Source organism: Monodelphis domestica, chromosome X, assembly GCF_027887165.1.
Source record: "Monodelphis domestica isolate mMonDom1 chromosome X, mMonDom1.pri, whole genome shotgun sequence".
Lineage (NCBI taxonomy): Eukaryota > Metazoa > Chordata > Mammalia > Didelphimorphia > Didelphidae > Monodelphis > Monodelphis domestica.
Genome location: NC_077235.1, coordinates 86,150,898 through 86,172,799, shown reverse-complemented (window position 1 = coordinate 86,172,799; position 21,902 = coordinate 86,150,898). Strand labels below are relative to the sequence as shown.

The 21,902-nt window shown below is 44.5% G+C and overlaps 1 protein-coding gene across 2 annotated transcripts in view; it reads right to left on the bottom strand.

The window, feature by feature from the left end:
* Positions 1-467: 467 nt before the first annotated feature.
* CLIC2 (chloride intracellular channel 2) overlaps positions 468-21,902 on the bottom strand; it is a 36,446-nt gene continuing 15,011 nt past the window's right edge. For both annotated transcript variants that reach the window (XM_007506915.3, XM_007506916.2), the window contains exons 2-6: positions 14,336-14,445; positions 9,188-9,313; positions 6,252-6,355; positions 3,158-3,339; positions 468-3,036 (exon numbers count right to left, since the gene is read on the bottom strand). In XM_007506915.3, the coding sequence (XP_007506977.1) occupies positions 2,881-3,036; positions 3,158-3,339; positions 6,252-6,355; positions 9,188-9,313; positions 14,336-14,445 (678 nt within the window). In that variant the 3' untranslated portion in view covers positions 468-2,880. The remainder of the gene's footprint in view (positions 3,037-3,157; positions 3,340-6,251; positions 6,356-9,187; positions 9,314-14,335; positions 14,446-21,902) is intronic.

The window sequence follows — 21,902 nt, the reverse complement described above, 5'->3', positions numbered from 1 at the left end:
AAGGCAGGAGGGAAGGGTTTAAGAAAAACAAGTTCATGAACTCAGACACTAAAGTTCTCTTCAAGCTCTAGCAGGAAAGGCCCAATGAGAATCACCTGAGTGTCAGTCATCCAAGTCCCAGCCCAAGTTCAGAGAGACTCATTCCCAGAAGGTGAGAAAGTAAGTGATGAATTGGGGATAGGGCAAAGGTGTGGGGGTTCAGGAAGAAGGCCCAGGGAGGCTGAGCTTGTCACCGACCACATCCCAGCTCTTTGGAAGTAGTGCTTAGTGTACATAGGGAGGGAAATCTGTGTCTCGAGATCTGGCATGACCAGAGACAACTGAAGGAAGCATCAGAGGATGGAGGGAATCCCTGGATCACCAAGACTGGGCAAGCCTCTACAGGGGTTCCCGGAGCCTCTGGCACAGGAATGGGCTAGACCCAGATGCCTAGCTCCAGAGGTGCTAGAAACAAGCTGCCAAGAGTAGAAAATACAAAATGATTTTTATTCATGATATTATAAAACAAGAAAAGATGACCGATAGCACAAGAAGTCTCAGGACTCCAGAACTTCCATTCTGTGACTTATCTGTGAGTGTCACGTTCTGGCATTTTCCCTAAAGCACAGACCAGAGCTGATTTTATTATTGGCTTGGGGAACTCCAAGGAGATGAAAGCCCATCAATTTGGTACCTTCTCTGCAACTCATTGAGTTGCCACATGAAAAATGTTGGCAAGTTGCCCAGAGTCAGACAACTAGTAGGTGTCAGGTACATCTCTTGCCCCGAGGCCAAAGCTGCCTCTCAGAGGACAGAAAACAGTCTTTCCGAATAGCTAACATTTATCTAGAACTTTGAGTTTTACATTCTCTATTGACTTGTGCGGATGGCATTGTCAATTCATCTGGAGGATCACTTAAGTCCTCTGACTTGACTACCGCAGACCCTCACCGCTATACTTCAGGCCTGGACTACTACAATAGCCTTATCAGAGGTCTGCAGAGTTCCTCTCCATTTGAAACACAGATCTCATCACATCACTACTCAATAAACTCCAGTGGCTCCCTATTGCCTCCAGGATCAGCTACAAAGTGCTTACTTGGCACTCAAAGGCCTTTCCAGTTGTCTTACACCTTAGTCCCACCTCACCCCCCAGACATGCTATTTGATCCAGTGTCACAAGCCTCCTTTCTCTTCTTTAAACAAGACTCTCTGGCTTCCTGCATGTCTCAGCTGAAGCCCCACCTTCTGCAAAATGCTTTTCCTAATCCTCTGTTACTTTTCCATAGACTAGGAGGAACTGCCTTTTGCCCTCCTTTGTATCCTGAGCACTTAGCAGAGTGCCTGGCAGATAGAAGGTGCTTAGGAGAAGCTTTACTAGTTTTCCTCAAATCTCTCATCTATACACAGACAGGCCGAGCAACTTAGTCCTTTATCTGCTGGCACACCCTTGAAACCTGGGACTCTTCAAAGAGAAGCCGAGGTCACGTCACGGGGATGCCCCTTTTCTCCCTTCTTGAGGCCAGGCACTTCTATAGGCAAAGGCAAATTGCCAGGGCGGGGCGCCATGTGCTGGTGTGCGAAGAGCAAGAGAAAGAATTCGGAATGATAGTGTGTGGGGAATGGAAATTCCAAGTTGGTGACTTGGATCCATGAGTACACTCACTGATCTGTGGAATGTGTCCCTCTGGTGGGCTCTTTGGTTTATGGGAAGCTGGCAATAAAAGGAAGATGGTTAATAAACACCTCACAGTTGGCTAGCAGTTTGAATGCAGTAACAGGCATCCTAGGCTACTTATCTCTGTTCATGGGGGCTATCAGTGATCCTAGGTATGGAAGGGTGCTCCAGAGTGGCCTACCCTTGACTAGCTCACTGGCCGTCCTTTTGAACTTTCTTTTTGGTTCTCCCAAATGCTCCTCCTTTCATTTAATGATTACAGTAAAAGATGTAGATGTGTGTGAACGTGTGTGCATGTGTGTGTCTGTGTGCGCGTCCGTGCGTGCGTGCGTGCGTGCGTGAGTCAAAAAGGGGCATTAACAACAAAGGCATTTGGCATTTTTCTTCATGCCTTTCACTGTGAAGGATTGATTCAGAAAATGGATAGAAGTCACCTAACACCATTTCCCATGCCCTGGAACTTGTAAGCTATGTGACCTGCCCTGTACAACACCAGCTGTTACTCATAGACATGCTCAGAGGAATTGATGTTTGGAGAGGCCAATGATTTGGGGCAATGTCCTCAGGGAATAGGCCGATAGTGTTTATTGACTGTTGAGGTAACTGACTAGTGTTACTGTCTATTGAGGCAGCTGGTGCATAGGCTTGGAATTAAGAAGACCTGAGATCAAATCCAGCCTCAGAACTTTACTAGCTGAGTGACTCTGGGTTAAATTACTTTGCCACTGTCTGCCTCAGTTTCCTCAACTGTAAAACTGGGACCATAACATCACCCACCTCCCAGGGTTGTTCTAAGGATCAAATGAGGTGATCATTGTGAATAGTAGGTTTCTTATAAATGCTTCTTCCCTTCCCCTGACTCAAGTGGGATGAACTATTGGCCAGAGGCCAGGAAAGCTGCGAAAATCAGGGGTTTCGAGTTCCCCAAGCAATCTGGACTCTGACTCTGCGGAGATTTTGGGTTAGAGGCCTCTTAGAGATTCAGTTCTGAAATGATTTTGCCATCAGGACAATGGATGCTTGGGAAACGCTGAATGACAGAGAAAATGTGCAAGGGGGCACTTGGGATGGCTGGCTAGCTAGCTAGAAAGCAGAGTTCTCTTCCGAAGAAGCGGAAGGCGAAATGTTCCGCCACCATTTCGAGTGTAACGAGGGAATTGGATGCAAAAGGAAGCTTCCATAGGTACTGTTCACTTGGGAACACATGCTCTTCTTCTCCTAACTCATTTCTTAGCCACAGATGCGTAAGTGCTTTCAATCTCCTTATCTGCAGGGCACGTGTGCCGGAACTCCTCTCGGGCATAGGCATTTCCCAGATAGCGCCACACTCCTGAGAACTCAGCTGGGATGTCAAAGTCCCGGTATTTCTTGGCAACCACCTAGAGGATCAGGGGAAAGGGTGAAAACACATTGAGATCTGGTGGTAGTGAAAAGGGAGTGCACTGGGTGGAAATAGCCTGCCTGCCAGCCCTTGGGGCCCTACTCGTGCCACCTCCTCACCTTGATGATGTGAAGTTTAGGCAGCAGGTTGCAGTCTGCCAGGGTCAGTTGATCTCCATCCAGGAACATCCTTCTGGAGCCCACGGTTTCTTCTGCGCTGTCCTGATCGATCTCCTCTGGAAGCGGCGTGTTCAGATAGATGTCGAGACGCTTAAACTCCTTCAGCAAAGCTTTCTCCAGATCTGAGTCATTCAATGGAGTTACAGGGTTGTTTTTAGATGCCCAACAACTGGCATTGTCAAATGCCTCCTCAGCATGTTCTTACCCACACAGCCCACATGTGAGAGCTTACCGATGGCTCCCTGCTTCATCCAAGCAACATATATTTACTGGCACCCTGCCTGTTATGGCCTAAGCCTTGTACTTAGTGCTGCCTCAGCTAGAAGGGCATGGAGGGGGCAGGATGGGCAGAACTCCAGGCATGGAGTCCTTCAGGAAGACCTGAGCTCCAGCCCAGCCTCAGACTTTGACTAGCTGTGTGACTGAACTGACACAAGGCATCTCCGCCTGCCTCAATTGCCCCAACTGTAAAACAGGGATAATAATAGCACTTATCTCACCAGGTATAATCGTAAAGTGCTTAATGCAGTGCCTGGACACATAATGAATAAATGTTAGCTGTTACTATTATTATAGAGTCAAATACCATGGGCTGCCACATTACTTTGACACTGGACAGAACTGTACTGGATTACTTAATTAATTAATTAGTCAATTGGTTCAGACTTTTTCCCTTCCTGAAAAGGTGGGGTGGTCAGGAAGGGTTAAAGAAGAAATTAAGTAGGGAACACACAGGTCACCACAAAGCAAGTATCTTTAATCATGGGTGGGGGAGGCCAGGTAAGGAGTGCTCTTTGTCTTTCAGGATGGGCTGTTTCTTGGAAGGGAAGTCATGAGAAAAAGAAAATGAAGGCATTGCTCATCAAGTGGAGCCAATAAATGTAGGGTCTGTCTAGGGAGTGGACAAGAAGATGAATGTGTTTCATCTCCCATTCTAGATAGTTGACCTATCTATAACACTGCTCAAATTGCTCAACATCACTGCCCTGTTTCTCTCCCCCTTTCTCTCTTGTCACAGAGGGAATCCCTGTAGGGATTCCTCATCCTTGCTAAGGCTGAAAGACCTTGATCATTTCTTTTTCACTTCCTTGGGCCTTTCCTCCATTCTTCCTTTTCTGTCCATTGGGAAATCTCCAACACACACACCACTCCCATGCCCAGAGCATGGGCTCAATGAGGCCCAGGTCAATAGCTCCAAGCCTGATCTTACTTCTGAGCTTTAGACTCATGTCTAAAGAGCCTGTAGGACTTCTCCATTTGAGTTTCTTGCCATTGAGTATCTGAAACCCATGTTTTAAAGCAAGCTTATTCTTGATCTCTTTACCTCTTTGGATTTCATTATTTATGGATCACCAAGTCTCCCATTCTCTTAGCCTGTGTTGTCAAACCTATGGCACACATGCCAGAGGGGGCTGCTACCCTTTCCCTTCTCCACAAGCCTCTGAGGACATTTCTCATATGACCTGCCCCTATGTCCAGCAGCCCGATGGGAGTGCTTCCTCCCTCCCTGTCTGGGGTAAGGCAATGTGAGGGTTGCAGTTTGAGCACTCAGTTTCTAAAACGTTTGCCATCACTGGTTCTCCTTGGCTTTTCCCTTCCTTTTGTGTCTCACATACAATCAGTTCAGTTACCAAGTGCTGTTGCTTCTCTCCATTCTAATCTTAGTACATTGACCCATGTCAGTACCACCTTGTCTGGACGATCCTTATCACTGTAACCTCTTTCCAATCTTCATGCCTCCTTTCCCTACTCTCTTCAATCCTTTTGCATACATCTGGTTATGTTACTCCTCTGCTTAAAAGCTTTCACTGACTCCCTATTGCCCATCTTACCTAGTAAAGTTCCAACTCTAGTGCCAGATATTCATGATGTTTTATAATTTGCCAGCTATCTCTAGGGACCTTACCATCCTTACTGAATAGTAAATACTATTTACTGAGCTCAAATAAAATTGGAATATTCTTGCCCTGAATTAACATTCTGCATTCTTGCCCATAATGTTTTCAATGCCTAGAATGTCCAGTCTTTCTCTTCCTCCATCTATTGAATCCTTACCAATCTTATAAAGCTCAACTGGACTGTCTGTTCTTCTTGGAAGCCTTCTCTAATCTCCTTGACCCTTAGACCTCATCTACCATTATGTTTGTGTCTCTCTAATCTCTCTAATGAGCTGGCCATGTTTGATTGTGTGCTACAGTTTGTCTGTGTGAGAAGAATGTCTCCCCACTGGCTCTGTGGGAAGCTAGGACAGTGCCTTATTGAAACTTGGTGCATTCCCCCCAGATCTGGCATTCAAGGAAGATAAACTGGTGGATGAGGGCAAGAGCAGTTTTCCATCCAGTTCAGAAGCTGGATCCACCAATGAAGGTTCTTGGCTTGATTTGCTTGAGAAAAAAATTAACTTTGCCAAAATGTCATTTGTAAAACTATGAGTCTATACCAGTGACGTCTGAGAGAGGGGAGAGAGAAGGCCACAGTCCATGGTAAACTATGTCCAAAGAAACATGTCCATTTGGCATTCTGATGACAGTAGATAATTATCAACTTCCCTGAACCTTAGTTCCCATCTCTGTAAAATGAACCTGGATTTGGTGACTTCTAATGTTCCTTCCAGCTTGAAATATGTTATTTTATTTTTGTCATTTGAACTGAGAAGTGGGAACTAATGATCACAGAGGAAGAATTCCATTCTACAGTGTCTAGATGCTCTAATGATGAGTACCCTATAATCTAATGGGCAGCTAGGTGGCACAGGGGATAGAGTGTTGGGCCTGGAGTCAGGAAGACATATGTTCAAATCTGACCTTAGCTATGTCAGCTGTGTCAAAGCTGACCACTGACTGAGTGATCTTGAGTAAATTGCTTAACCCTGTTTGTTTGCCTCTTTTTCTTCATCTAAATGGCAAACCATTCCAGAATCTTTGCCAAGAAATCCCCAAGTGGGGTCACAAAAAGTCATACATGGCAGAAAAAAACAACTAAACAACAACAGAAACCCTGGAATCTAAAAAGGACAAATAGAAACATGTCTTACGTTTATTGGTATCCTGTGTATTCTTAATGTATGCAGAAAACTTGGCAAAGATGTCACACCCCACATCAAAGGACTCTGGATACTTGGGACTCAAACGTGGATATCTTGGGAGAAAAAAAAACAGATATGCCTCCAGATAGATTTTAGTCAAATCATCAACTTTGTCCACCTGAGTTTTAGGGTAACACTGAAGTAAAATATCAAATAATCCTATAACTTGCTAATCATTCCTCCTATAGTCCATATGCTTTTGAGACAAATAAAGGAAGGGAAGTCATCACCAAAGAATGGTTTCTTCTATTTCTTATGCCAGTATGCAAATGGAATTTGGAAGACTATGGGGGCTATCTGTCTTCAAATAGGGCCCACTCTTTTGCTTCCAATTCAGTGTAGGTCCCTAGAACTGAAGAAGGCACTTTCCCCAATGAATTGATGTTTTACTGGTGAGTCAAGTCCTCAAGCCAGCCCATCTCATTCTCTGAAGCTAGAAAAAAGGAAGAGAGATTAGGTCAAGATAGAGAGGTTTTTATGCCCAAAGGGCGCTAAAAGACTGTCTGCCCTTTGATCCAGCCATAGCACTGCTGGGTTTATACTCCAAAGAGATGATGAGGAAAAATACTTGTACAAGAACATTCATAGCTGGGCTCTTTGTGATGGCAAAAACTTGGAAAATGAGGGGATGCCCTTTGGAGAATGGCTGAACAACTTGTGGTATATGTTGGTGATGGAATACTATTGTGCTCAAAGGAATAATAAAGTGGAGGAATTCCATGTGAACTGGAAAGATCTCCAGGAAGTGATGCAGAGTGAGAGAAGCAGAACCAGGGAACATTGTACATAGAGACTGATACACTGTGGCACAACTGAATGTAATGAACTTCTCTACTAGCAGCAATGCAATGACCCAGGACAATTATGAGGGACTTATGAGAAATAATGCCATCCACATCCAGAGAAAGAACTGTGGGAGTAGAAACACAAAAGAAAAACAGCTACTTGATCACATGGTTTGAGGGGATATGATTGGGGATGTAGACTCTAAATGATCACCTTGGTACAAATATTAATAATATGGAAATAGGTCTTGTTCGATGACACAGTGGAATTGTGCATTGGCTATGGGAGGGGTAGGGAAAGAACATGAATCATGTAATCATGGAAAAATATTCTAAATTAATTAATTAAATAAAAATTTTTAAGAAAAAAAGATAGAGATGTTTTGACATACATAGGAAGGGAGGTGAGGGAATCTCATATTGGATGGCCATGATCTCGACAAAGTAAGGGATGAGATAATGAAGAAGATGGATATGTAGACGGTGACATTGCTGGGTCTAAAGGTATATAGTTTTATCATTTTCTGGCCATAATTCCATATTGTTCTCCAAAATGGTGCAATCAGTTCACAGCTCCCCCAACCGTGTGTTAGTGTTCCCATTTTCCCATTTTCTCTTCCACATTTGTCCTTTTATCCTTTTAACATTTTAGTCAACCTGCTAGGTGTGAGATGATATCTGAGAATTGCTTTGATGTATAGTTCTTTAATTGTCAAAATGATTTAAAGCATTTTTATATGCCTTTATGGCTTCAAGTTTTTTTTCATCTGAAAGCTGTTCATAGCTTTTTATCACTTGAGGAGTGGCTCATATTCTTATTCATTTGACAAAGTTCTCTGTATATTTGAGGTATGAGACCTCTCTCTAGAAATATTTCCCCCCAGGTTTCTGCTTTCCTTCTGATCTTGGCTACACTGGTTTTATTTGTTGAAAATCTTTCCAATTTGATGTCATCAAGATTACATTTGTATCTCACTTTGCTCTCTCTCTCTCCTTTTTTTCCATCAGTTTGTCCCCAATCCATAAATTCTGAGAGGAAATATGTTCTCTGTTCCTCTAACTTGCTTATGATGTCTTCCTTTATGTCTAGGTGAGTATCCAGAAGTGGGGTTGGATCTTGAGGAAAGAAGAAAGTTCAGAATGCCTCCTTGGGAGATAGGAGATAGGGAGAGGGTATGAATGGCTCTTTCATTGTCATTTGCTTTCTGCCGTTTCAGTTCTCTATAGTCAACCCAAAGCTCTGGAGGTCCACAGTGCTGGAAGTCCACTAGAAACACTGGAAGCAGGCCCTCAAGGCTACCGCCTGGGCTGATGGCTTTTGTTGGGGGTGGCTCAAGGCCTCAGAGCAGAGGGCAGGAGCAGAGAGAGAGATATATATGGGAGGGGGTCAGCAGATATATGCTTCTATCTGAGGTTTCAACCATTCACGGTAGGTCTTGGAACACATTTCATCTACTCAGAGACGGGGCCCTTCTGTGTTTTATTTGGGCATTTAAAAACACGTTTCTGAAAGGGCAGCCATGGGATTGGTCACCCGACTACCTGACACAGAAAAGGTTCTAGATCTCTGAACTAGAATGGGAGGTGAGTGTGGTAGACTGTTGGGGAAGAGAGGAAAGCCCCAGGCCAGTTGCTAAGGCCAATCAGGAGGAAAGGAGAACATTCTGGAGGTGAAGAGAGTTCAGGATCAAGAACAGTTGGGTTGTGAGGTAATCTGAGGCTAATAGAAGAGCATTAGAAGGGAACCCTTCTAAAGAAGAGGCTTGCTGAGATGGCCCAAAGCTCAAAGTGTCTGGGGGAAGATGAGGAGTGTCCAGCTGCTCCGGAGGGCTGACCACAGGAAGGAAGAGGAGTTCCAAAAACACAAGACTCTGGGTTCAAGTGGATCTACCCCATCCCACAGTGGCTAAAGCCCAAATCAACCAGTGTCTCCTCAGCCCTTCCTCCAGCTCTCCACATCAATTAGATCCACACAATTAGCATCATTTTCCACTCCAGAGAATGAAAGAGAGACGTGGCTCCCCAACCCCCAGGCCTGGAAGTTAGTGAGTCCCAGGTGGGGAGGGTGAATAAGCAGCAAGGGAGGTGAAAATTCCATACCTTGGAGGAGCCAGAACCTGCTCTAGGAATTCCTCAATCTTAATGAAGTCTGTCTTAAGTTCCTTGTTAAACAGCAAGAAAGGAGGATTCGTTCCTGGGGCTAATTCCTTCAGCTCGATAGGTTTCCTGGAGTGATCAGAAAGAAAGAGTTATTTACCAAAGGTGTCCAACTCTGGGACACTGAGCAGTGGGAACCAGATCAAAATGTAATTGGGCAATGTTCAACGAAATCAATAAAGATGCAATAAAACATAGATCATGGGAGCAGCTGGGTGACTCAGTGGATGGAAAGCCAGGCCTAGAGATGGGAGGTCCTGGGTTCCAATCTGACTGAAGATACATCCTAGCTGGGTGACCCTGGGCAAGTCAATGAACCCTTACTGCTCTTCTGCCTTGGAACTGTCAACATGGAATCTAGCTGGTAGCCTAGAAAGCTTTAATGACCCCCAGTTTACTTGCTTAGGTGCGGAGTATCTCTTTTGTCTCAATGGTTTCTCCCCTTAGGCCAACGTCCTTTACCAAGGTGTCTACCAAGGGGTCTTTCCCTTTTGGGTCCATTGTAAAGTAAAATCACAGCTATCCCTGTCTGGAAGTCCTCATTTTCCCTGGTTACCTTTGTAAAGTCAATCAACTGTCCCTCTCATCCTCAGTCCCCTAGAAAGTTCCCCTAGGAAGGAATTTAAGCTTCCCAACTTTAATGGCTCCTTGGAATTGTCCACAATAACGCTGGTGGCTCTCCCAGGGGTCAGTGACGGAGCATCCAGAGTTCAATCCTCGGACTCTGCGGAGGCATGGGGGGCGCAGCTCTGGGCGGAGGCCTAACTCAGCACTGAGCCCCCTTCCTTGATTAAAGAGTGGCTTTTCTGACTATTTAAGAGTTCTGTGTTTTCCCAGTCAACAGAACCAATACACTATGCTGATTCTAAGAGAGAAGGGAAGGGCTTAAAAAGAAAAGCCTCCATCAAGGTTACTTGTGATGTTCTAAGCCAATATGTGGCCCGCAGGGATCAAGTTTTATTTGAGTTCAATACCACCAGAGAAGAAGCCCCCTACCTGTCACTCCAGGACATTGTAGAATGTGCTGGGAGAGCAGTGGACGAAGAGGCTGACCTACTCAAGTCCAATAGGGGGTCAAGCATGCCAGTCAATCAAATAAAGAAAACTGCTGGCTGACCACTTTCGTGTGTGGGGGAGCTGTTTATCCTGGTCTTAAACTATCCTGTCCCTTTGGCCAATTTTACTTTGTGGACATCTCTGTCAGAGGGCAGATACGGCTGAATAGCCAGTCTGCTGATGAGCATCTGTTAAGCACCTTTTAGTTGCCGGGTACTGTGCTAAGCACTGGGGATACAAAAAGAGGGAAAATGCTGTCTCTGCCCTCGAGGAGCTCACCAGCACGACATGAAACCAAGTGTGGACAAAACATGCTCTAGACAGGATCTACAGGAAATCATGAACGGAAGGAAGGCTCCAGAGTTAGGAGGGTTTGGGAAAGGTTTTAGCTAGGACTTGAAGGAAGCCAGGGGAGCCAAAAGGCAGAGATAAGGAGGGAGAACGGTCCAGGCAAGGGGTACAGAAAGACAGAAAAGGCCCAGAGGCAGGAGATGAAGCCTTTGTTGCTGGATCATAGAGTGCCGGGAAGGGAGATAAATTCAAGACTGGCAAGGTAGGAAAAACCCAAGTTGGAAAGGATTTTAAAAGCCAAACTGGAGATTTTTAGACTTGATCTTGGAAGTAATAGAGGGGTGACATAGTCAGGTCTGAGCTTTAGGAGCTCTGGCAACCAAGTGGAGGAAGTACTGGACTGGGAAGAAATTCGAAGCAAGGAGACCAAACAGCAAGGCACCATGGTAGCCCACCCATGATGTGATGGGAGCCTGTATCAGGATGGCGGCTGTCTGAGTGGAGAAAGGAGGACACAGAGTAGGGTCATTGTGAAGGCAGAAACAGTAAGACTTGGCTGCAGACTGGAGATCTCCCTCACACTGGGTGAGTGCCAATGAGGAATCAAGAATAACACTGAGCCTGGATGACGGAGGGGATGGCGGTGCTTTGAGAGCAGTATGGCAGCTGAGAAGACAGGAGGCTTTGGGGGTTAAAAGAATAGTTCTTTCCTAGACGAGAGTTTGAGCTGCCTGTGGGACATTCAGGCAGTTGACCTTGCAAGCCCAAGGACCATGAAATGGGTTACAGCTGGCTAAAAAAAGATCTAGACATCATCCACATATGATGAGAATTGAATCCAGACGAGATCACCAAGCAACCGAGTATAGAAGGAGAAGAGAAGACAGCCTCGAACAAGGGGCCAAGGAGACACTCACGGTTAGTGGGCACGATCTGGATGAAAATTCAGTAAAGCAAACTGACAGAGAGTGATCAGCAAAGCAGATGGAAGCCCAGAGAGGAAAGAATGTCCAGAAGGAAGAGGTGATCAACAGTGTTAAAGGCTGCAGAGAAGGCAAGGAGGATGAGCATTGAGTAAAGGCCCCTGGATTCACTCAGTTTGGGAAGAGAATGTTGGCCTCATATTCACCATTTTAAGTGAATGCACAGGATTTAGAAAAGAGTCTCAAGAGGCCAGAGGGAATGGAGGCACCAAGTGTAGAAAAGTCCCACAAGTAGGTTAGCGGTGAATAGCACAATAGCTAGCAGGGATGATTAGATCAAACGAAGGTCACACACAGCTGGAAAGAGTCGGAGGCCATATTTGAATCCAGGACCTCCTGTCTCCAGGCCTGGCTCTCTATCTACTGAGCCACTTGGCTGCCCCTCAACATGTATTTATTAAGCACCTACTACAAGCCAGACATGGGGCTGAGTAAGTGCTAGGGATAGAAGCACTATTCATATTCACAAGAAGATATAGTCCGCAGAGGAAACAGACATAGAAGAATGGGTATAGCATGAATAAAAAGCAAATCCATCTATTGCACACATGTGAACACACCCCAAATGGTTAAGTACAATGAAGTGGTTTGAGAGGGACGGTGGGCACTAACATTTGGGGAGCTGAGAAATTCTTCCTGTAGAAGATGATCCTCAAGATCAACCTTAAAGGAATTGGGGAAATCTCTGAGGTAGAGGTAAGGCAGCAGGACATTCTAAGCACATCAAGGCAAAGAGATTGGAGATGGAGAGTCACGAGTGAGGAACAAAGCATCTAGCTTGCAGATCATGGGAAAGGAAACAGTGTTCAATGAGGCTGGGAAGATGGAATGGCAAGGGGACCAATTAGGAGGCTGCCACAGTGTTCTAGGTGAGAGATGATGAGGGCCTAAACTAAACGTTGGAGCTGTGTGAGTGGCGAAAGGGGGTTAGGTGGTGCCAGAGATGGCAGAAATGGCCACCAGTTGGATACAGGGGAGCTAGTGGTGAGGGAGAAGATTAAGAAGCTGAGGCAATGGAAAGATAGTTGTTCCTTCAACAGTAACAGGAAAGTGAGGCAGAGAAGAGGTTTAGGGGAAAACATTAGGCGTTCAACTGTAGACCTGTTGAGTTTAAGATACTCCCCAGTGTCCTTAGATAAGGAAACCAAGACAGAGTTTAGGTGACCTGCTCCAATAAGTGTCAGGGGTGGATTTGAACCCAGATCTTCCTGACTACCAGTCTAGTTCTCTGTTCCAATGCCACATTCTATGAAGGTTGATGGACACTTTCTAGATCTTATCTCCCAGGTCTCTAGGCTTAACTGCAACTGGAAAAGACCAGTGAGATCAGCAAGAGGTGGGATGGATACTTCCATAACTGGGTATGTTTCTTCTATGCTTCAGATGGTGCTCTAATGTCTAATTGTCTAATGTGGGATGGGGGCAGACCTGCAATTTCATCAATGTGGGGACCTTCCTATGTGTGAACTCCTTTAGCATGGTGCTTGGCACATCTTGAATACATAAGAGATTCATCTTGGTTTAAAGCAGGAGTCCCCAAAATATGGCCTGTGGGCCCCATGTGACCCCCGAGGCCATTTATCCGGCCCCCACCGCACTTCTGGAAGGGGCACCTCTTTCACTGGTGGTCAGTGAGAGGAGCACCATATGTGGTGGCATTGTACTACTTCCAGTGACGTCATCCTTGGCGGGGCGCCTTGTTCTGAGAGTAACTGAAGGAGAACGAGGCACCACGCAAAGGATTCTGTGGCTGCACGATGGAAGACGGGGAGAGGATTCCGCACTGTGTATGCTGCTGCCTGGTATAGTGGTGGAGGTGATGATGGGCCTGTGCAAGGTGTGACAGGCCCATCCCAGCCAGCACTGCAGCCTCCACTATCCCAGACAGCAGTGTACAGATCTGTTCATAGTTTTCTTTTTCTTTTTATAGTCCGGCCCTCCAGCAGTCTGAGGGACAGTGAACTGGCCCCCCTGGGTAAAAAGTCTGGGGCAGACCTTTAAAGCATTCTGGGGCAATGAGGGATTTATTGATTAGCCCAGGGCCCTAGAGCTAGTATGAGTCAAAGAAAGGACTTGACACGGGTATTCCTGGCTTAGAATCAAGAAGTACTTTTTTTAGTTATGTCCAATTCTTTGTGACCCCATTTCTTTCTCCAGCTCATTTTACTGATGAGGAAACTGAGATAAATAGCATTAAGTGACTTGCCCAGGGTCATACAGTCAGGAAGTGCCAGAAGCCACATTGGAACTCAGGAAGATGAGTCTTCCTGATTCCCAGACCCAGCCTCTATCCACTGCACCACCTAGCTGCCCCAAAACCAAGAAGTCCTGAGTTCAAATCCAGCCTCAGATGCTTCCTAGCTGTGTGACCTTGGGCAAGTTTCTTAACTTCTGTTTGCCAATGGAGAAGGAAACGGTAAGCCACTCCAGTATTTTTGCCAAGAAAATCCCATGTACAGCAACAATTCCTGACTCTAAGTAGAGTCCTCTGCCTGGTAATCCATGCTACCTTTGAACATCTATAAATTGTAGTAAAAGAGGCATTTTTTTAATGACCAAGTCAAGAGATGCTATAGGCCGCACCAAAAGGGAAAGTCACATCACATGACAGATGGTCATAATTTGAACCTAAGAGGTCCTATGGCAGGACAATATAATGGCATTTTCTTATAACTGGATCAAGCACAGGGTCAAGGCAGACCTTCAGGCTGTCTCTTTTAATCTTGAATCCCATCATCAAACAGGCCCTGCTTTCTCTCACCTGGTCATGTCAACAGTAGTAACATTGAATTTGACACCTTTCAACCAGAGGACCATGAAGAGACGATGGCAAAAGGGACAATTTCCAATGCTCTCCCCATCAATACCGGCCTGTCAAGGGATGAAAAAGAAAACATGAGACGTTGTTAGCTGAAAATGGAGGAAAAGGGGGTAGCTAGGTGGCTTAGTGAATAGACAGCCAGGCCTGGAGATAGGAGGTCCTGAGTTCAAATGTGACCTCAGATTTGAAATTTCAAATCTGCTCTGACTCTGGGCAAGCCACTTAACCTCAATCACCTAGCCCTTACTACCTTCTGCCTTATGACCAATTGATTCTAAGGTGGAAAGTAAGGTTTGGCTTTGTTGTTTAAGAAATGAAAACCTACAATCTTGTTTTCATATTTAAAATAGGGAATATAGTCCATCGTTAGTTAAGTCAATGAGTACTTCTTAATCAGTTTACTGAGCGCCAACCAGGTCCTCACTTATCACTAGGGGTACAAAGAAAAGCAAGAGTGGCTCCTGACTTCGAGGAGTTCACATTCTAATTGTGAAGACAACATACAAACCTACAACCAAGACAGAGACAGAGTAAATGCAGGGTAATCTGGGAAGCCAGACACTAAATAGAGGACAGGAGAAGGGAGGATTTGAGTTAAGTGGAAGCCAGGAGGAGGACATTCCATGTCTAGAATGTGGAACAGTCAGTGAAAAGCTTCAGAGACAGGAGATGGAGTAGGAAGATCAGGTGTGAAGAACAGTAGGCATGGGCCAGGTTCAGAAGAGCTTTAGAAGTCAAGAAGTATTCATAGCGGCGCTTTTTGTGGTGGCAAAAAACTGGAAAACGAGGAGGTATCCCTCGACTGGGGAGTGGCTGAACACGTATCTGTTGGTGAAGGAACACTATTGTGCTGTAAGGAATAATGAACTGCTTGATTTCCATACAAGCTGGAAAGACCTCCACGAACTGATACAGAGTGAAATAAGCAGAACCTGGATGTTGTACACAGAAAGTGAAACACTGTGGGACGATCATATGTAATTACTTGACTTTGCTAATGATAGCAGCGATCCAGGACAATCACGAGGGACTTACAAGAAAGAACTGTGGAAGTAGAAAAGCAGAAGAAAACATGATTTATCACTTGGTTATATGGGTATAGGATGTGGGGTTTTGGTTTTTAAGACATTATTACAAAAATCAATAATATAGAAATAGGTATTGAGTGATAATTGCTTGTCAGCTGGGGAGGGGAGGGAAAGAACATGGACATGTAACCATGAAAAAATACTTAAAATATATCTTAAAAAGCCAATATTTGATCCCATCAGTAATAGGGAACCACTGCAGTTTATTGAGTGGGAGGGGGAAATGCTCAGTCCTAACTTTAGAAACAGTACTTTGGCAGCTGAGTGGACATTGAACCAGAGCATAAAAAGACAAGGGGGCCCAACATGCACTGGTGACAAGTCCCTGCACCAAAGTGATGGCAGTGTTAGAGGAGAGAAGGGGACACATGAGAGAGATTACAAAGGTAGAGATGACAGGACTGTGTGGGATGAGTGCAAGAGAGAAGCTGGAATGATTACAAGGTGCTAGCCTGGGTGACTGGATGGTTGTCCTTTTTTTAAATTCATAAATTTTCAACATGTTTTCTGAAATTATAAGATTGCCAAATTGTTTCCCTCCTTCCCTTCCCTCCCCACCTTGGAGATAGTAAATAATTCTGTCTGAGTTATGCATGTATTGTCATGTAAAGCATACTTTCATACTGGTCATTGTTATAAGAGGATATTCATATAAAACCAAAGCCCCCAAATAAAACTGTAAATAAACCAATGTGGAAGATAGTATGCTTTGTCTGCATCTGACTCCATCAGTTCTTTCTCTGGAGGTGGGTAGCATTCTTTGTCCTAAATCCTTCAGAATTCTCCCAGATCATTGTGTTGCTGAGAATAACTGAGATCCTTGATCACTGTACAATATTGCTGTTGCTGTGTACAGCATTCTCCTGGTTCTGCTTATTCCACGTATGTCTTTCCAGCTCTTTTTGAAATCCTCCTGTTTATCATTTCTTTGAGCACCAGAGTATTCCATCCCCAACAGATACCACAATGTGTTCAGCCATTCCCCAATTGAAGGGCATCCCCTCACTTTCCAATTTTTTGCCACCACAAAGAGTGTAGCTATGAATATTCTTGTACATGTCTTTTTCCTTATTATTATCTCTTTGGGGGTAAAAACCCAGCAGTTATATGACTGGATAAAAGGGAAGATAGTCATTTAAAGCCCTTTGGGCATATTTTCAAATTGCCCTCCAGAATGGTTGGATCCATTCACAACTCCACCAGCAATGCATTAGTGTTCCAACTTTGCCACATCCCCTCCAGCATTCATTACTTTCCTTTGCTGTCATGTTAGCCAATCTGCTAAGTGTGAGGTGATACCTCAGAGTTGTTTTGATGTGCATTTCTCTAATCAAGAGGGATTTAGAACATTTTTTTATATGATGATTGATAGCTTTGATTTATTACTCTGAAAATTTCTTGTTCATATCCTTTGACCATTTGTCAATAGGGGAATAGCTTGTGTTATCAGTTTGACTTAGTTCTCTCTCTCTAAATTTGAGAAATAATTAGACCTTTATCAGAGAAATTTATTATACCCCCCCCCAGTTTATTGTTTCCCTTGAGATCTTAGTGTTGGTTTTGTTTGTACAAGAGCTTTTTAACTTAATATAATTGAAATTATTCATTTTACATCTTGTAATATTCTGAAGCTCTTGTTTGGTCATAAATTCTTCCCATCTCTATAGATCTGCCAGGTAAACTATTCTCTGTTTCCCTAATTTACTTATGGTATCACTCTTTATATCTAAATCATATATCCATTTAGACCTTATCTTGCTATAGGGTGTTCTTGAGATACTGGTCTATACCTACTTTCTGCCATACTGTTTTCCAGTTTTCCCAGTAATTTTTTTTTATAGTGAGTTCTTAGCCCCAAAGCTGGCCAGGTCTTTGGGTTTATCAAACACTCACTAGGTTGCTAAGATCACTTACATTGTAAATCTGTATTGTGTCTATTCCATTGATCCATCATTCTATTTCTTAGCCAGCAGCATATTGTTTTCACGATCGCTGCTTTATAGTACAGTTTGAGATGGGATACTCCTGGGTCACATTCCTTCACGTTTTTCTTTCACCAATTCCCTTGATATTCTTGACCTTTTGTTCTTCCAGATGAATTTTGTCATTGCCTCCTCTAGTTCCATAAAATAATTATTTGGTAGTTTGGTATAGCACTGGATATGTAAATTTAGGTAGAATTGTCATTGTTATTATATTAGCTTGGCCTGCCCACAAGCAACTAATATTTTTCTAATTGACTTTGTGTGAAAAGTGTCTTGTAACTGTGTTCATAGAATTCCTGTATTTGTCTTGGCAAGTGGATACCTAAGTATTTTATATTGTTGAGGGTTATTTTAAATGGAATTTCTCCTTCTACCGCTTGCTGCTAAACTTTGTTGATGATATACAGAAATACTGATGATTCATGTGGATTTATTTTGTATCCTGCAACTTTGCTGAAGTTATTAATTATTACAACTAGTTTTTGAGTTGATTTTCTAGGATTCTCTAAGTAGACCATCGTACCTTCTTCAAAGAATGATGGTTTCGTTTCCTTATTGCTTACTTTAATTCCTTCGATGTCTTTTTTCTTTTCTTGTTGCTAAAGCTACTATTGTTAGTTTCTTATGTAAGAGAAGACTTAAAAGAGAGAGGAAGAGGAATGTACTATGGGATGGGGAAGGGAAAGGGAGGTTGGGGAAGATTCTTTCACAAGATCCAGTTGTGCAAATAGACATCTCTACAAACAGAGAGGAGGTATTGGGGGAGCATCATTTGAATCCTGAGCCTCACTCATCTGAGCTGGTCAAAAGAAGGAAGAATACCCCTCCCCACAAATACACACAGAGAATTGGGCACACAAATGTTTCATTCAATAGGGAAATAGGAAGGAAAGGGAAGACTGGGAAATGGAAAATTAAAAGGAAGGTACATTAGGGGAGAGCTAAGGATGTACAAAAATATTTATAGCTCTTTTTGAGGTGGCAAAAAATGAAATTGGAGAATCCCAAAGAATGGGGTCCAAGGAGGGTGTCTGTCAGTTGGGGAATCGCTGAACAAGTTATGGCATTTGAAGGTGATAGAATACTATTGTGCCATAAGAAATGAATGAGGAACGGGGAGTGTCAGTAAGGCCTGGGAAAATGTATCTGAACTGAATCAGAGTGAGGAAAACAGAATGGGGACAACAATTCACAATGCAACATAGTGAAGGCAAACAAGTTTGAATTAATTGGGAACTCTACTCAGTGTAATGACCACGATTCCAGAAGACTCGTGACAACACACATTACTCATCTCCTGAGAGGTGAAAAGCTCAGATCAAAGAACGAGAATTTGTTTTGGACATGGATAATGTGGAAATTTGTTTTGCTCCACTACACCTGTTTGCAATGGACTCTGCTTTTTTTGTTGTTGTTTTCAGTAGGCCTAGGAGTGAGAGAAGACGGATTTTTGCTAGTTGGATAAAATACAATTTAAAAAAGGAAAATTACTTTCTACATATTTATATATGCCTATGTGGGTATGCATATATCACTGATGTAGCTTATATATGTCCACATGGGGTTGTGTAGACATGGTCCAAAGGAAGTCATTAATAGATATTTCTAGAGTTTCCCTTTTTCAAAGGAGAGTTTGATTCCTGTCAAGCCTGGAGCAGGAGATTGGGGCCAGCTGTGAACTTGACCACTCTGCTCTCCTCAGAGAGGGAGCATGAGGCTAAATAATACCTACAGCCTATTCCCTAGTCCAGGGGAAATCATTTTTTAGGTTCAAAGTGTGCTCTTGGCTGCTAGGAGGAGTGACCTAAACTACAGATGTCAAGCCCAAGGTCCATAGGCCCAGTGTAGCCTGCAACACTCCTCGGTACTGAACCAGATTCCAATCTATTGGGAATATTTTAAAAGTAAATAAAAATACAGCAAATCATAGATAATATTCTTTTTAAAGCTGTCAACACGTCACCCATAGGGATCCTTGTCTATCAATATCAATTAGTGCCTCCCATTTCTATTTGAGTCTGACACCACTGCCTTAAGCTATATCTGAAGACTTTCCCACCCAAAGCTGGACACAAGGATAAGTAGGGGAAAGCAAATAAACACATTTATCCTGCCCCAAAGAGGAAAGAAGTCATAAGTGATACAGTAGAATATACTAGACAATACACAGAAAGAATGAGTTCTCCCACTGGAAACAGATAATGTCACCTGAAAGGAAATTTCCAGAAGTCACTAATGGGGTCTGGTGGAAAAAGGGACATGAGGGAAGTGCCACTTCCTCTACATTCCTTTACAGTGTCTCTCTCCATTCAGGTACCCTTCTCTGAAGACAACATGAATGAGGAAGCTGGGAGGAGGAAGCTGGGAGAACAAGGATTTCTCCTCTCAAGAACTCTGTGTTACCCTGGAACCCTAGGTCACATTCCCGTGGTCTCCCCTTGACAGAATGGAAGCTCTTTGAGCAAAGGGTCTTCTCTCCTTGGCTTTGTATTTGTAGCTCCTTGAAAAGTATTTGTTACATAACAGGCTTTTAATAAATGCTCTTTGATTGACTGACTGATACCTGAGCACTGATCATCCAGCAGAGACCTAAGAAGTCATCTAATCCAAGCTTCTCATTTTGCAGATGAGGCTGAAGAGAGGTTAGGCGACTTGCTTGAAGGAATGCAGGTAGGAAGCAGCCAGAATTTCAGTCCAGTCCTTTGACTACAAAGGCAGGTCTTTTTCTATTATACCAAGCTATGTCCCAATAAGTCTCTGTCTCTGTCTCTCTTTCTTTCTCCCTTCCTCCCTCTTGTCTCTCTGTGTCTTCCTTCCTTCCTTCCCCCTCTCCCTCTATCTCTCCTCTCTCTTTTTCTCTCTCCCTTCTTTCCTTCCTCCCCCCTCTCCCTTTTCTCTCTGTCTCCTCCTTCTTTCCTTCCTTCCTTCCTTCCTTCCTTCCTTCCTTCCTTCCTTCCTTCCTTCCTTCCTTCCTTCCTTCCTTCCTTCCTTCCTTCCCCCCTCTCCCTCTCTCCTCTCTCTTTCTCCCTCTCTGTCTCTTTGTCTCCCTCTCTCCTTGTCTCTCCCTTTGGGTGTCTCTCTTTCCCTCTCTCTCTCTCTGTGTATCTCTCTGTGTGTGTATCTGTCTCTGTCTTGCTTTCTCTCAATATTATATATTGGTTTTAAGGCTGAAGAGTAGTAAGGGCTAGGTAGTAGAGGTTAAATGACTTGCCCAGGGTCACACAGTCTGTATCTTTCACTAAATAGATTTAAGATATGTGAATGGATGCATTTCCTTTTTCATTTCCCTCCTGTGACTATGGACAAGCATTCCCTCAGAAATCTTTCGCTATGAAATGGTGGAGAGCAGATAGATAGGAGAGACTGGAAATGAGCAATGTAACCCCCAAACCTGCTCTGCACATGCTTAGCCATACGGCCATGGGGCTGTGCATGGGCTTCCCTCAGTGTCTGGCCCATTCCTCCTCCCTCCAAATGCCACACTTGCTTTAAAGCTGTCCCAATCACTGCCAAACTTCCCTGGGCAATAACCTGATTGGTTCTCTACCTGCATCAGTGTCAGGGGCCTCTTGGGGCCTCGGAAACCCCCCCCCTTAGTCCCTTTGGCCTGCCCTCAGAGGAGCCTGTTCTAAAAAGCAGCAGCCTATCCAGCCCTGCTCAGTGCTGCTTCCTCCTCTGGCTAACTGTTCTCTTCTCTCTAGGAAAAATGATGCCCCTCTGTGGTGGGTTTCCCTTTCCGGAAGGAGGGGGAAGCAATAGCCCCAGCCTGCTCTGCCCGAGAATGGCCCACTGGAAGCAGGTCTGTGAAGCATGGGGATGATCCAGGCTAATTGGGCAAGAGAGGCCTGCCCACGGAAAACCATCAGCAAGCCTCTGGAACTTGGAAGTGTTGACATGGCCCTTCCAACTTGGAGTCAATGCTGGGTACTGGTTCCAAGGTAGAAGGGCAGCACAGGACTTGGCCAGGGTCACGTGGCTAGGAGAAGCGGCGTTGGAACTCAGGGCCTCCAGGCCCCACAGGCCTGAGCAGCACCAGGGACATTTCTACACTAACAGAGTGAGGGAGAATCCTGCGGAGTGGCACTTCCCAAGCAGGCAGGATCCACTCTAAGAAGGGGTGAGCTTTGGGAGGCAGCTCCTCAGGGAAGTGTGGGCTTTGGCAGATATCAAGGAGACCCTCCCCTCCCCCCTCCCCAGAGCTGTAGGTGCCCAGGCTCAGTGCTGGTCCTACTGATCTAGACATTAGTCTATGCTAGAACCACCAAAGGGTAACAAGGAGCCGATTGGGCCGCAATAAGCAGTGGGTCGGCCCAGGCTTTTTGCTGTCTCGGGAGCGCTCCAATTTGGAAGCCCATCTTCTGGCCCCTTAAGGACAAAGCAGGCCAGGCCCCAGAAGCCTAGGCCTGCTACCAAGCCAGCGAGTTCAGGCAGTCT